Raw genomic sequence first — 16,782 nt, 5'->3', positions numbered from 1 at the left:
AACACAAGGTGAACTGAATGACCTTGTCAGGGATTTGGAACTACCCAAGAGTAAGGCAGAGCTGTTGGGCTCCAGACTACAGCAGTGGAATCTCCTGGCAGGTGATGTTAGGGTTTCCATGTTCCGTGACCGTCAAAAGGATCTTGTCCCATTCTTCTTCATGGAAGGTGATCTTGTAGCCTGCAACAACATCGATGGTGTGATGGCAGCCCTCAACATCGTTCACGATCCAGATGAGTGGAGACTGTTCATTGATTCGTCGAAGACGAGTCTTAAAGCTGTTTTACTGCATAATGGCAATGTTTTGCCATCAATGCCAGTTGGTCATGCAGTCCATATGAAGGAAACCTATGACAACGTGAAACAACTTTTGAGGTGCATAAACTATAACCAACATCAGTGGCAGCTTTGTGGCGATTTGAAGGTTGTTGCTCTCTTGCTTAGTCTGCAGCCTGGAGACACAAAGTACTGCTGTTTTCTCTGCGAATGGGATAGTCGTGCAAGAGATTCCCACTACATCAAGAAAGATTGGCCACTCCGACAGTCATTGGAGCCTGGGAGGAAAAGTGTTCAGCATCCACCACTTGTTGAATCAAGGAAGATTTTGTTCCCACCCTTACACATCAAGCTGGGTCTGATGAAGAACTTTGTCAAGGCCATTGACAAAACACAAGCAGCTTTCAAGTACCTCCATGGAAAATTTCCAAGGTTAAGTGAAGCTAAGATAAAGGAAGTTGTCTTTGTTGGTCCTCAGATTCGTGAACTTCTTCGAGATGATGCATTTGACCATGCACTGCGTGGCAAGGAAAGGACGGCATGGAAAGCCTTCCAGTTAGTGGCAATAAATTTTCTCGGAAACAACAAGGCAGACAACTACAGGTTGTTGGTGGAAAACTTCCTCAAGGCATACAAAAGCCTTGGTTGCAACATGTCACTAAAAGATACATTTTTTGCACTCTCATCTAGATTTTTTTCCACCGAACTGCGGAGCAGTGAGCGACGAGCACGGCGAGCGATTTCACCAGGACATTGCAACAATGGAAAAACGCTATCAGGGCAAATGGAGCCCATCAATGCTTGCAGACTATTGCTGGACAGTGACAAGAGATGCTCCATTTAATGAATACAAGAGACAAGCCAAGAAGCGCCGAGTGGACACTGAATAGGACTAAACTATGTACAGAATAGTTTTTTGCCTTTTGTTTCATAATAAATTTTATTTATATAACCCTTTTGCTGATTTTTAAAGTGTTACATAAACAGGACATGAAATACATGAAATATCATCATGTAAAACAACCATAAACACATGGAAAGACCTAGGTTTACAATTTATGATTAAAACTCTACTATCTACACAATATACATAGACATAAAATGTAAAAACTTAAATATCTTAGAAACAGTAGCCAATCAGTTGTTTTAATTGTCATATTTGAATTCAGCACATCAAAATACATAATAAATAGCACATTTTATCTCTGAAGCAGATGACTTCTCAAAAATTGTAGACCAGTGATAGGCTGTGGGACTATCAAGAAAGTTCATCTCTTCGCTGCAGCCATTTTTGTCCATGGAAACTAGCTGCACCGCCCTCCCATAAGTTCCCCAGCCCAGCAGACCTTCCTGTGAGGTGCAGAGTTATGGCATCCCGGCAGGGCAGGGCAGGGCAGGAGCAGGCTGGAGAAGATGGGGTGGGGATTGTGGCAGTTCTGCATCTTGGTAATTCCCCTCTGCATGGGGACTATGGCAACAGGGGACACAATCTAGGGTGGCACTTGGGCTGTTCTAACCTGCTCCAGGAGCCAGTCTGATCCTTGACAGCCTTAGTAAAGGGAAAATAAAACCTCCCCTCTCAGACCGCCTATACAGTAGGGTAAAACGTGTTCTGGTTAACATATGTTCAGACATACCTTCTTTCCTAGTGAAAACAAGGCCTCTGTCACCATGCCACTCTGCACAAGTGCTGGGAAGAATTCCCCCACCTGTCATTTTACTTGTCTGTAAAGCATCTTGGCCCCAATCCAGCAAGGTGCTTTCAGAACTTTTTGAGTGCAATGGGACCATGCACATGCTTAAGTTTTCTGCTGGACTAGGGCCCTAGCGTTTTGTTGTCACAATACAAACACAACTACCACATCACAGCAGCACTGTCTGCCTGAATTGTTTCCCTCCTGGGCTGATGGTGGTGGTTTGGTGCAATGGAACAGATACCAGGTTCACATTCTTTCTAGAGGAGAATGCCACAACCCCACGCCAACTTACTCCAGGAGTGAGGTGAAGTGAACTCTGGATCAACTACAGAGCCTTAAACTTAAGAAATTTAAATTAACCATACTCTCCAAAGTGTTTCAAACCACAGTGCTGACCCACTGCTCCTATCCAGTCATGGTAGTTCTCTGACACTATGAAAGATATTGGTGAAGAATTACATAGCAGAGTTACTCCCAAATATAAGAATAAAAATTATGAAAAATCTTCCAGTTCCTGCCAAATAAAACCCCTTAATTTACTCCTAATCTTTTCTGTCCAGAATGTGTATGCATTATTTACTAGCAGTGGCTAAACAAAAATCGTTAAGCCAAACAATAAGAACTTTTACAATGAAAGAATACTTTAGATTGCCATCTAAAATAAGGTTTACTGTATGCAAACTGTATATCCTGTCAGCATTCATAAAATTTTATGTAAGTCACTTGTGTCTGAGCTTGTTACCAAGGAATTTATGTACACAGTTCTTGTGATTCCTGGATTTTGTGCTGTTCTCTTTTTTAATGTGCATGATGTATGGTTTTATTTTATACTCCAAATTTTCAGTAAAATGGGCTACTGCAATTCTTAAGGGCTTGGTGCATTTCACTGAGTCCCTCAACATGGAGGGAAAGTTTAGATATTAGACCTGGTTTGGGGAGGCAGCAAATATCTACAAGATCTCATTGAAGCTTAATGGATTTAGTATCTGTTAGTAAATCTTAAACCTTTTAGTTCTTTCTTTCTGTATATTTGAGTCATTTATATATTAACTATTCCTTAGACTCTATATTCAACAAAGAGTATGTCTGAATTCTAAGGCCCAGAACACTGGTCCTTCACCAATAAGGAACCCTATTCAGGAACTGTGAGAGTTAGGCTGTATTTAATAATTCGTAGTGCCTTCAAGTCTATAAAACTCCAGATATTCTTGGAAACCACCTCCTTAACATACACATATTTATATACATATGCACATATAAACTTGGGAAACTAGTGAGGGATGATTGTTACTACAGATGTTTTCTGTTGGGGAATCAAACAAGGAAGAATGATTGTGGGGTCAGAAGGACTCACTGAAAGACATTATCTTGAAGAACTGTTGGTTCTTTCAACTGTAAATAATCATGCCTTCACACATAAGTCAGGTAAACTGAGAACGCATAGAAGTGACATCAGAACATCTGTTTATTTTGGCAAAGAGGGTTTCTTTGCCTAAAACCCTATATGACAACACTGGTAAGGGAACATAATTGGGGAATAAGAACTGCACCTCCCTCCAGATACAGTGAAGGAGAGACACAGAGCCACTTCTTGGTCTGACAACATAGGCGTGGTAATGTATCTATTTCTTTCTGCGTAATGCTGTACTAATCTGATTGATAATCTTTGATTAAATAATTCCAATTGAGCCGGTTATTCGACAATCTCAACTCTTTAACTCAGACATGCAACAATAGGAGATGTAGATATTCAGTGCTGCTCAAAAAAATCAAATCATTGGCGGTAAAGTGCCTTACATTGTGCAGTTGTACTTAGAGAATTTTGTTAAGCACATTCTATAAATGGCCTTTTTCTCTCTGAAAACAGTACACATGTGAACAATTTAACTATATAAACATGCAATAGGTACACTATGCCAACACTAGAATTAGAGAAAGATTTACTTGACCATGGATAGCTAAACAAGACTCAAAATTTGATCTTCAAACCTAAACTCGACACCTGGGTGGTGGGGGGGGGGGGGGGAAAGAGAGACAGAGGAGAAGGGTTATGAACTTTAGGAGGGGCATCAAGTTAATTCTGAATGTGTCTTGTAGAACTTAATTTGAACAGCTATGATACCATCTTTCTAATGGGAACATTTTACAGATATCACATCTTTCTATGGTTGAACTAGTCTTTTCCTAATTTTGCTTTTCTACCCATGAAAAATATTTTAGAACTGATGCAAGAAAAGTCTGCATGGTGATGGAGTTTGCCTTTACTAGGTGATCACAATCAGTGCTTAATTTGTGCTGGGGCTTGCCAGGGCTGAGCCCCGGCACCTCTAGGCTTGCCGCATCAGTTATGAAAGTAAAAAAAACTGCTCGAGTCCCAGCATCTCTTTCATTACAAATTAAGCACTGATCACAATGATCCCTTCTGGCCGTGGATTCTATGTTGTGGTGGCTTTAATATTATCACAGCTGCACACATAAAACCAATGTAAAGGCTGAGATAAAACTGCAAGGGTCATAAAGCACAGAGACAAAAGCTGCAATTTGTAAAAACAAAACAAACAAATTCATATTGAGTGTGTTAGATAATGCACTTACTTTTCTGTATCTGGTTCCTTCTGGTTTCATTTGGAGGTATCAAGACATATGCGCCTGTACTGGAATGGAAAGAAAGTTGTTAATTACTGTCACATGAACCTATGGATTCATTACTATCCTCTATTTCAATATGGACCTTTAGAATTTCTGTAAGAATAGCTACAAGGTTTAGAACAATCTGGATGTATGATTTCTGCAGTAGGTATATACATAGGGATGTTTTCAATCACAAGCCATGCTGTATGTGTATGTCATATGTGTCAAGAATAAGATTTTCAGAAATATTCAGCACTGGCTTAACTCTGTTTATGAAAGTCCCACCCTCACTGATATCATATCATATCTCCTTCATTTCAAGACATAGGAGACTGTATTTCCATAGATTTGCTACAAAACATTATACAGTACATCCTGTCCATGAACATCAGATGAATGTGGTCTAACAGCAAAGGCAACGGGAATTAGCAGTTCTAGGTTCTATTCCTCTTCCCAGGCTCCATCCTACGAGGTGCCTAGTGCTCTCAAGCACCTATTGATGTCCATCTTTGGCCTGTGACTCAGTTTCTTCATCTATAAAATGGGGATAGTACATCACTGTGGTGTCATGAAGCTTAATGCTTATGAAGGACTTTAAATTTTCTGGGCATATTTATTATTTTGCAGTAGTGCCTGAAAGCCTCCTCCCCGTGCCCCCATCCTGCAATCCAGAATGGGTCCCAGTTGTCCTAGGGTATTAAAGAGAGACATTAAAAGAATGGGGCAAGAAGAACAAGGCTGGCAGTGGGAGAACTACAAAGGAGAGAGGCAGGAGGTGCTTAGGAAAAGCAACTGAAAAGGGGACAGGAAAAAAAAATAAATAAATCACACAAAGCTCCAATTGCAAAAAGCAGTCTGCCGCCATATCAATGGGATCCAGGGATGGGAAGGAAAGTATTTATATTTGTTTAATTACGGATTTCTCTTTGAAGACTTATTCTAGGAGGTGGATTAATTTAAAAAATTAAACTAGTAAAGATGGAGCTGCTAGCATTAATGGAACCAGCTAATACAATCCTTTCTTATCTTATTATTGTGATAACCACTGAACATTTTCCATGCAGCCAAATATCCTTAACAACTGGAGTGCTGCAAAACTCAGTGGAAGCCGTATGTACTGCACCATCACAAATTTGGTGAACATGATGTGTTATGAGGTTGTGCAGATGAAAATTCACACCACAAGGGTTCAAAAAAAGAACTAGATAAGTTCATGGAGGATAGGTCCATCAATGGCTATTAGCCAGGATGGGCAGGGACAGTGTTCCTAGCCTCTGTATGCCAGAAGCTGGGAATGGGCGACAGGGAATGGATCATTTGATGGTCTCCTGTTCTGTTCATTCCCTCTGGGGCACCTGGCATTGGCCATTTTCAGAAGACAGGATACTGGGCTAGATGGACCTTTGGTCTGACCCAGTATGGCCGTTCTTATGTTCAAGTATTGCACATAAGTTAATGACCAATTTAAGGCAAGTTAGCAAAACTTATCCTTGTTTATTTAACACAACTTGTTATTCTTGATCATATTACTGTATGCTTCTCCAAGCATTCCCTTACTTGGCTGTATTTTAAAATGTTTAGACTTTCCCTCGCAACTAAGCTTGAATGTCATCTACTCTACTCTTTGAAGGTTTTGTTAGGTTTGTTTTTAATGGTATTTTACTAGCCAGATCTCAGACTACATCTTCTCTTGAGATGTTATACACGAGTTTGTCAACTTCTTCAGTCCTATTCTTGTTTCCTGTATTGTCTCTCCAAACTTGTCAAAGAAAATTATGTATAGTTTCCTTTTTCAGGATGACTTCAGGGACTATGGTGATAAGCCCTATAAAAGGTTGTGGATACAGATAGAGATAGGAATTAGCCTTTAAATTTACTCTCATATGGTAAGGCTCTGAAATTTCACAGTATTATGGTTCCTCTCCTTTAGATCCCCAGTTTTTGTTTAAAAACAACAAACAAACAAAACAAAAAAACCACAACACTATATTAAAAAATATCTATGGAAAGAACTGTAATCAAATCCAAAATATACATAATCTCCATAAAGATGATCATTTCCTTAGTCTGACATTCCTATTAGCTCAAATGTATGTATCAGCAACAAATGCATCAGTGCAAGGGACAAGACATAAACAGCACCATAAAAGCCTGTGCAGTTAAAAGGAGACTGTTAAAAGCTGAATGGATTTTCACATTATTGAAGTTGATTTGGAAACCAGATGAAAGCTTCAAAATAAGTAGGAGAGAGGCAGATGCAGAGTAGGAAAGGGACAAAACCAGCTTTGGCTTCCTTCAAGTCTATCATATAGTGCAGGGATCAGCAACCTTTGGCATGCGGCCCATCAGGGAAATCCGCTGGTGGGCCAGGACGGTTTGTTTACCTGCAACGTCCGCAGGTTCGGCCGATCGCAGCTCCCACTGACTGCGGTTCACTGTTCCAGGCCAATGGGGGCTGTGGGAAGCGGCGCGGGCCAAGGGATGTGCTGGCCGCCACTTCCCGCAGGACCCATTGGATGCTGCAGGTAAACAAACCGTCTCCGGCCCGCCAGCAGATTTCCCTGATGGGCCGTGGACCACAGGCTTCCAATCCCTGATATAGTGCTTTGGTTATTTTAACTATCAGTTCAAAATATGGGGAGGTAAACATCTTGTTGATCTCCCTTTACTAAAGTCCCTACGCATGTACCTACGCCATGTATGTAAGTTACATTAGAAGTGTAGGGTTGGGAAGTCATTGATGAGGAGATTCCAGGTGTGCACCATTAGGAGTTGGTAAATGAGTTGGTAACATTAGAGAAGACCCAGCTGAACAGTCACAGTGTGGCTTTGGACACCCAAGGCTAACTGGAAATCAGTCCGTGTGGAAACTCAGGACCAAAGTCTAAGTCCCCAGTCCTGCAGTTGCCATGGGTGTACTTTAATGGGGTTCTGTACAGCCACTGCAGTCAACACACAGACTGTCAATTGCAGGATCAGGGCTTAAATCCATACTCTAATTTATTTTGCCCTTTTCCTTGAGACCTTTGCATTAACTGTTGCTTTTTCCTCTTTATGAAAGGAATTCTTTCACTCTGTGTTTTAGCCAGTTTGCAATACCACATGTCAGACATATCCTCTTACAGACACTCTGATCCTGCAAAGCCTACAGGATCCTAGTTACAAGTGGGCAATTTAACATTCCAGTCAGTTTTCTGTTTAAGCAGAATCTGAGCTACTGCAGTAACTGTATTTAGAAATGAGTTATCCTAATTGCCTTGCTGGAAATTAATGAAATGTCCTAATTTTGAAGATTATTTCAAATTATCAATAGTGCACACAATGTGAAGTACAAAGAGTATGAAAAAAATAGCATGAAACAAAAAGGAAATAAAATGTTTTCTACTACTCAGGCTCCAAAATAATGATTTAAAAAAAATAGTTTATTTTGTGCTTAATGAAAAATCTATTGTTTTGTTTTTTTAAAAACTTTTCCTTGTAATGTCTCTTTAGAGTTATAGAGGATGTATTTCTGCCCCACCTCCCCCCCAATAGAGATCCAATTAATGAGCTCTGAAAATCCTTAATGGATTTTCTGAGATTTTCCTCACAGAAACAGAGAAAATACATTTTGGCTGACTACCACTTTTGAGCAAACATTGACTTCTTTGATATTGGTCTGAGTACGGTGCCTGACACCGCAGTGCACTTTCTTTTTAAAAAGAAAAATGTTATGAGTTTGTGAAGACAAATTTCACATATTCTATGGAGGGGAAGAGTATTTGACTGTGTGGGTGGGAGTAGGGACACTATTTCAAATAGAGAAGATATGAAGTAAAGAAGAAATAAACAACGAAGTGTACATACTCTTATGTATGCATCTTACTCATGCAACAGTCCTGATGAAGTTGTACTTCAAATGCTTGCAGGACCTGGACCTTCATAACCTTAACTCTGCTTCCTTGTGCATAGTTTTTGATTACTTAATTATACAACATAAGACTGTTTTGGTTGCACATGTCCTATTTTGCCAGATGACACCCATTGATAATTTCACATATTATTTTTGCCGTTTGGCTGGGAAATTCTCACATTACCTGGCAAGAGGCAATGCGAGTAGCAGCATGAGCACTCTCCTATCACTATCCCTGCAGAGCCATGCTAATGAAATTGGAACTGTTACTTTTGCAAATGTTATTAGTTATTTCCAGTTCTATAGCATATGCACCAAGACAAATGGCTGCAAGCTAATTATTCCATTCTCCATGGCCGTAGATGATCTCATCTGATGTTCAGTTTGCAGTAAGAGATAGAAACATGAGAGTCCAAGGGAGAGCATCACAAATGATGAAAGGCCTGAAAAAATAAGATGTGGGCAAGTTCAGTCTAGACCAGGGGTCGGCAACCTCTGGCACACGGCTCACCAGGGCAAGCACCCTGGCTTCCCGCAGCCCCATTGGCCTGGGACGGCGAACTGCAGACAGTGGGAGCCGCGATCGACTGAACCTGCCAACACAGCAGGTAAACAAACTGGCCCGACCCGCCAGGGTGCTTACCTGGTGAGCTGCGTGCCAGAGGTTGCCGACCCCTGGTCTAAACAAAAGAGAGGCTCGGGGAGACATTATAACTGCCAACAGCTATGGAAAAGGAATGCTATAAAGAGGACAAGAATCATTTATTCTGATTAGTCAATGGAAAGAAGCAGAGAAAGTTTACATGAAATACTGCATTAAGGAAAACGAAGGCTAGTTGACTTAAAGGAGCAAACGCTCAAGGAGAGTTGTATCATCACCTTCAAGGATACTCACAGATGGACTTAGCATTCAATTGTCAGTCTTTGTGCAAGTAGCTTTCTATTGGTAACAGATTGAAGAGTGCATGGGTTTTTTTTATTGAGCATAAAGATTAAAAAAAAATCTAGTTTTTTTCCAAACTGTAAATGCTAAGTACTAGAATTCTGTAAACAAGTGTTCCACTGTTTCCTTTCTCTTTTCATCCTACATGGCAAGGGATGTTTGTTCCCATTTGTACAATGTCATATCCTTGGATTTTATGATAGCAGGTTTGTTTTTTGAAGGTGGATTTTATTGGAAACTATTTTACACATTGTCCGATTTATTTATTTATTTTTTTAAAGAGTCAAGGCTGGCTGCTGAACAAAAGGGGCCATCACAACCTTTTTCTTTCTTAGTCACTTGACTACACTGCAGCCCTTTCATTTTCTACCTTTTGCTGATTTATTTTTTCAGGATAAGCTTTTGTTTCAGGTTTGTTCTGAACAGATGCAATTTGGAAATCAACTTTTACAAGTAAATGTAATCTCACAGCATGTTACACACTTGAAGTCAAGCAACCTGATAAGCACAAACTGACTGTAGCAAGTAGTAGGTGTTTTCAAGCTGTTGTCACCCTGTTGATTCATTGTTGCCCCTATTTCGGCTTTCAAAGATATTCTATAGGGTTTTGCCCAGGCATTTCAGTTTCATTTCCAAATTGAATTTGAATAGACATTACTGCTGGCTAAGTTCCTGACAGGTGATTCCCTCCCATTGCCAGGCATCCTGATGGAATAGAAACAGATTGAAAGAGTTTGAGATTTTACTTTGGTCTGATTATTCTTCAAATTCCGTAAGAGCACATAGCTGGAAAGACAATCATAGGATTTCCCAAGCTTCCAGGTATAAAGGAGTGTTACTGGCATGCAAAGAAAAGGAGGTGGCCAGAATGCCTCTGCATTCTAGCTATTCCCAGCTGCCAGAAAAAAACCCTGAGCTCATAGTTATCTGGGTGTTAATTAGAGCAGCCTTGGGGCTATTCTAATTTATGCTAGAGGCTGAATTGATCTCTGGCTGGCCCCAGAATAGAGCAAGAAAAAAAAAAAGTGGCATAAATGGTCTTTGTTCTGCCTGTTTCTGATTTTGGAAGAGGCAGGAAGTTAATCAGATTCATAACTGCATGATTATCTTCCCAAACAGAAGATTAGATCTGGATAACTTCACATAACTTAATAGCCCATACATACCAAAAGTAGATCATTTTACAACTTGTTAGATGTTCAAGCATTCAACATTAGAGAATTAAAATAAAAAGTGAAACATCCAACTGTTTATGATCTTTTGTCCCACAGTTGTCACGTATTAGCTCCACCCTTTTTTTCCCTTGAGTTTCAGTAAAAGAAAGAAAGGAAACTGAAACAGCTTCTAGTGGGCAGTACTAATTTAAATCAGCTACACTTTGAAAGAAATGAAAAACAGCAAGATCAACAGAATAGTTAACATTATCATTAACAGTGTTACGTGTAGAAATAACTTGAAAACAAAAAATAATTAAATTTGGGTGAAAAAAATGTGATTAATAGTTTTGCCCAGCTAAGCATACATATAGTAGGTGCATATGCATACACAGAGCATACAGCCTGCAGAATATCTAATTACAATCACTGGAAGTTAAAATTAGAGATGGCTGGAACCCAGGTAGGTTTAAACTACAAGCTCAGGGCTAAGGCTTTGGCTTTACATTTGTCAGGGTTAAGCATTTACAAACTGGTCTTAAATTCCTGCCATCATGGGTTGCATCCAAACTGCATAAGGAAATCAGCTCTAGCTCAGAACCAAAGTTGATTTTTTTGGAACTGGCAGTTTGTATCCATCTCCTGTGATTAAATTTAGGTGAAAAAGATTATCAGAATTGGCTTTGAATTCCAGTTCAAGACCTTCTCCAGTTAAGGAGTCCATACATACATTGACAACGTATGTAATACCATCTGCTTAGAAACAGATAGCAATAGAGATACAGAATTTGGTGTGTAAGCCCACTGCACATAATGTACACACACAATGCTTATGTTTTTTACATGAACATATTAAGTGCATGGTCACACAGCAATATTATCTCTGAACCATATCTCCAGAGTCCTCATAAGAGCTCAGCTCTCATTTAGGCACTAATACAAGTGGTCAGATTCTCAGAAAAGTTAAGGGCAGAGCATTTTGAAAGTCTGACTCTAAGCTCTTTCAAAAAATCTTCCTCTATACCCACATCCTTTATATAAATACATACACAGAATCAGGTGAAAAACTGGCACTTAATACTCACAATATTATTGTGTAAATACATACAAACTTGGCTAAACTGGTTGCTACTTACTGCTGCTCCTGCTGCTGCCAGGTTGGTTTTTGGCTCCCCAACTCTTCTGCAGAAGTCAGGTCCCCCCTGGGATTTCCAGTTCCCTCTGTCAGCCCAGAGTTCTCCCGCTCCTGGTAACCCCTAGGATAGGAGGTGGTGGAGGCAGCAGCCACCCCGCGCCTGCTGTCTTTTTCCCATCCTGTTGCCCTGTACATAGTCTCGAAGTGTGGCCTGTCTTGTCAAAGAAGGCTGTAAATGCAGCCCAGCCAGGGACTTTTGACAACAAAACAAGGAGCCAGGAAAAGAAAGAAAAAACTGCTGAGTTACAGTCAGTTGGTTTCAATTTCTTATAAGACCGCCCCAAACCAGCTCCTCCCTGCTCTGACACATGCAGGAGCACTTTGCCTTCCTCATTCACTCAATCACCTCTACTCCACCTGCAGCTCAAACTGATCACTTGACTAACAAGGCCACAAATGGTTACTCGGGACAGGAGTTCATGGACAGATAGCAAGCTTTTCTGCTCTTCATTCTAATGGCCCAGAAGGGTGATAGTTTGTGCAGCCTCAGCTCTCTTTGAATTAACATACCTGAAATATCTAAAGTAGGGGTTGGGTAAAAGCTAGATCCCTTTCAAGTGTTGACTCCAGTGCCCCAAATTACACTACCTAACTGGAGAACAAGCCTAACTTTTCCTACTGCATCAAAAAATCCTGGCCCCTGACAAATCCTGGCACAACAGTGTTGCAGTACCCCAGATCCAATACCTGGATCCTGATAGATCCAGCAGATGTTTGGCTCCAACCCTCCTAATATTACTGCCTGAAGAGAGAACAAATGTAGACACTCTTCTTAACAAAAAAGAAAACAAAACCAATAAACTCTGGATCTTGATGCATCTAGTACAACAGCACCGCAAATACTCAGGTCTGGCATCAGAAATCTGCTGGATCCAGAACATTTTGGGAACCTGCTTCACAAATTTCACTTCTTAAATAGAGAACAAGTTTAGCTGCTCCTATTCTAATTTCTAACAAAAAAATCTGGATTCCAACACATCCCAGTGCAACAGAGCTGGTGAAACCTAGATCCAACACCCAAATCCTGCCAGATTCCTGCAAGTTGGGACCAGTTTCCCAAATGCCACTGGCTAAATAAAGAACAAGATAGCTGCTCAGATTGCACCAAAGAAATCTGGATGCTAATTCATAAATAAAACAGTATCAACAAAATCCAGTGCTAACATGTAGATTCTCTATTCCGCCAGGCTTTGGTCCCAAGAGCCCACATTTTATTGCCTAAACAGAGAACACATTTAGCTGCTACTACACCTAAAAAATCCAGACCCCAGTGTAATAGAACCACGAAAACTCAGATCCATCATCTGGATCCCGCTGTATCTTACCAGTTTTGGGCCACAAACACAGAAATTGTATAATAAAAATAGCCAGTGTTGCTTCTACTATACTGGAAAAAAAAAATTTGACCACCAACATATCTGGTACAAAAAACAAACAAACAAAACAAAACAAAACAGCCACAAGTCTAATTTGGGACCTTTATTCTGATAGATCCAGCAACTATTTTGCTGCAGGTCCATCATTTCTACCATCTACACTTATATGCATTTTCTGCTTTCTTCTAGCGCACCAGACTAATCCAGCTCCCTAACTGGGACACACAGGCATGTAATAACATGTTGGGGGGCGAGGTGGTTTGTTTGTTTGTTTGTTTTTGCAGTGTAAAGGGATCCTACAAGGAATACAGAGCAGGAAGGAAGGAATATTCTTTCTTGATTCTTTCTTTCTACCACCCTATGCATCCTGTCTAACGGGAGTCAGTGGCAGTGTAGGCACTTATGGACAAACAAACAACACAGGAAGTTACTGGGCCTTCAGAATTCCAGCAGCAGTAAGGCACTTTCAGCCTGCTGCAGCATCAGGACCGTTTTTATCCTTCCTGAGCAGCAGCAGCCACAGCCAGTTATAGGGAAGCAATTACAGGGAGTCCTCGGACTTCCTATGCTTTTCAATTGACTGCCCGTTTCGCCCCTGCAACGCTTGTTTTCCCTTAAGACAGTATTTGGTCCTGCCATGAGGACAGGGGATTGGACTCGATGACCTCTCGAGGTCCCTTCCAGTCCTAGAATCTATGAATAAGACAAACGCTGGCAGGGAGAACAGCACACATCACATGCTGAGACTCAGCCAATCACTGATTTCACCGGTCAAGCTTTCTGATTGGCTGAGCCCCAGGCTGGGAGCCAATCAAAAAAAGCAGCAAGGCTACCCAGCAACAAGCTACCCTGGCCGTGAAAGCCAATCAGACAAGTGACTGCAAGGGACCCAGCCTTCAGAGAACCCTCCAGCCAAGAGCCCTTCAAAAAGTTCTGGAAATTGGAAAGTCAAAGCATATGTGATTTTATTTGTTTATTTGAATGCTGTTTACCAAATAAATACATTGATGTTGCTACATTAGTCATCTATAATTCATTTAGCACAAAAATCTGGGTTAATGTGGTGAAAATAGTGTATCAAACCTTGGTTCAGGAACCAATCTCCCTTTATATCATTGATTCCTATGGGAAAAACGGTTTCAACTTACAACGTTTTGACTTACAATGCAATTCTGAGGATCGAATTGTGTCGTAAGTCTGAGGACCCCAACATTGTCATTTGAATTTCTGCCAACAGCTTCCTTCTGGTCTGATGGCTCCTAGTTGCCTTCAACTGCCACATATTTCTAGAACTGGTGATTCCTTTCCCAGGGGCCTGTGACATTTCTCCCTGATTGCCATATTAGTGTCGCTATGGTTCATATGGTGATGGTTCATGTAAGCGCTAATGACACTGCATCATGGGATATCTCACAGATAATAGATGACTTCAGGGAACTCAGAAGCACGCTGAAAAAAAGAATGCCCAAGCAATGTACCCTGACATCCTTCCTGCCCCACGAGGGAAGGATGGCAGAGGGCAGAAGATTCTGGAAGTGAACCGCTGGAAGTGAACATCCACCCTATGCCATTAGGTAAATGGCATAGGGTGTAGGGTTTGGGTTTTGTGGAATATTGGTCCACCTTCTGTGGGGAGAGCAGGCTTTATAGTTTGGATGGCCTCCACCTCATTAGAAGTGGAACCAATCTTCTCAGGGACAGGCTGGCTAGAGTAGTGAGGAGGACGTTAAACTAGTAGCAAAAGGGAAAGGTAAAAAGAGGGAAGATCTGAGCACTTGGCACAAAATCGAGATTTTGAGAACAAAATTAATCAAGGAATCAAAGGACGTTCAGAGTAAAAATTCTTTAATTGCTTATACACCAATGTAGGAGCCTGGGTAACAAAGAAGATCAACTGGAATTGCTCATTTATGAGCAGAAATTTGATCTAGTTAAGGGATGGGCAAACTTTTTGGCTGGAAGGCCACATCTCGGTATGGAAATTGTATGGTGGGCCACCTGGGGCAGGGGATCGGTGCGCACGGGGGGGGGATGAGGGCTCCAGTTGGGGGTGCAGACTCTGGGGTGGGGCTGGGGATGAGGGGTTTGGGGTGCAGGAGGGTGCTCCGGGCTAGGATCAAAGGGTTTGGAAGGCAATCGGGGCTGGGGAAGGGAGTTGGGGCGTGGGGGGAGCTCAGGGGTGTAGGATCTGGGCGGCGCTTACCTGAAGCAGCTACTGGAAACAGTGGCCCATCCCCCCTCTGGCTCCCATGTGGAGGCGGGGCCACGCCGCTCTGCGCGCTTCCCCGTCTGCAGGCACTGCCCCCGCAGTTCCCATTGTCCGCTGTTCCTGGCCAATGGGAACTGTGCTTGGAGCCGGAGCCCCTGGCTGCCCCTGCTTCTGGGAGCCATGTGGAGCTGCTGCATGCATGGAGTGGAGGAAGGGAAATCCCCGCTCCCCAGCTGTAGCACCGAAGCGGGGAAAGCTCCCAACCCCGCTCCCCACTGGGAGCTCGAAGGCCGGATTAAAAGGTCCAACGGGCCGGATGCAGCCGTAGTTTGCCCACCCCATATCTAGTTGGTATTACTGAAACCTGGTGGGATTAATTACATGATCTGAATATTAAAACCAATGGTTATAACTTATTTAAAAAGAATGGAGATGGCAAAAGGGGAGGGAGAATGGCAATTTATGTCAAAAATGGCATTACTTGTTACCAATCACTAATAACTCAGAAAAAAAAATCTTGAATGCTTATGCATCAATGTTCTAACAGATAAAGCACAAGATGGGGTATTAATTGGCGTTTACTACAGATCACCAAATCACACTAGGGAACAGGATGACCAGCTCACTACACTCCTATCTATAATGTATAGAAAAAAAATGTGCTCAATCATTGGGGACTTCAGTTTGAATGACATATGCTGGGGGTCTTATGCTGTCAGTACTAAAACTTCCTTGGAATTTCTAAGTATGATAGATGCCAATTTCCTAACCCAAAAAGTGTTGCAGCCAACAAGGGGGAATTCTATATTAGGCTTCATCTTGACAGATAAAGAAGAACTGATCAAAGAACTAAAAATTAAGGGTCATTAAGTAAAAGTGTTCATTGCTTGATCCCATTTATTATGTGAAAACAGAATAAAATCCAGATATAGTATAGATCTAGATCTATCTATCTATATCTGCTTATCTATACTTGGTGCTTTACAATCATAATATCACAAAGCTTAAAGCAATTATGAGCCAAATCAGCTGGGAAGAATAATTTAATCAGAAAAACATGAATGATATGTATGAATTGTTTAAGAGCATTTTATTAGATGCCCTGTAGCAAAGAGGTGTGCCCTCCCTCGGAGATTGACAGCAAGGGAGGGCCAGACATCCCCTGGTGGGCGGAACCAGGAAGTCCATGCTCACCACGCCAGAAGCTGAGGGGCGCGACAGGAACCGGAAGTATAAGAGGCGGGCCCTGCAACTCAGTTGGGCTGGAGACGCTAAAGGAGAAAGATGCATTCAGCCTGCTTCTGGAGCCAGAGCCTGCAGGAGACTTCTGCTGTCCCGAGAATGCCCCTGAGCTACCAGAACTGCCAGACACGCCCAATGCTGAGGACCTGCTGGGATTGCCACTGGCA

The 16,782-nt window shown here is 41.7% G+C and overlaps 1 protein-coding gene across 1 annotated transcript in view; it reads right to left on the bottom strand.

Moving 5' to 3' along the window:
* Positions 1-11,923, bottom strand: part of LOC113406549 (epithelial-stromal interaction protein 1-like) — a 73,676-nt gene extending 61,753 nt beyond the window's left edge. Inside the window, exons 1-2 of the mRNA XM_026651866.1 lie at positions 11,730-11,923; positions 4,569-4,627 (exon numbers count right to left, since the gene is read on the bottom strand). Of these exons, the coding sequence (XP_026507651.1) occupies positions 4,569-4,627; positions 11,730-11,923 (253 nt within the window). The remainder of the gene's footprint in view (positions 1-4,568; positions 4,628-11,729) is intronic.
* Between the last annotated feature and the right edge of the window lie 4,859 nt (positions 11,924-16,782).

Source organism: Terrapene carolina, unplaced genomic scaffold (genome assembly GCF_002925995.2).
Source record: "Terrapene carolina triunguis isolate 2854851 unplaced genomic scaffold, T_m_triunguis-2.0 Scaffold18, whole genome shotgun sequence".
NCBI classification, from domain to species: Eukaryota; Metazoa; Chordata; order Testudines; family Emydidae; genus Terrapene; species Terrapene triunguis.
This window is presented reverse-complemented; position numbering and strand designations above follow the sequence as displayed.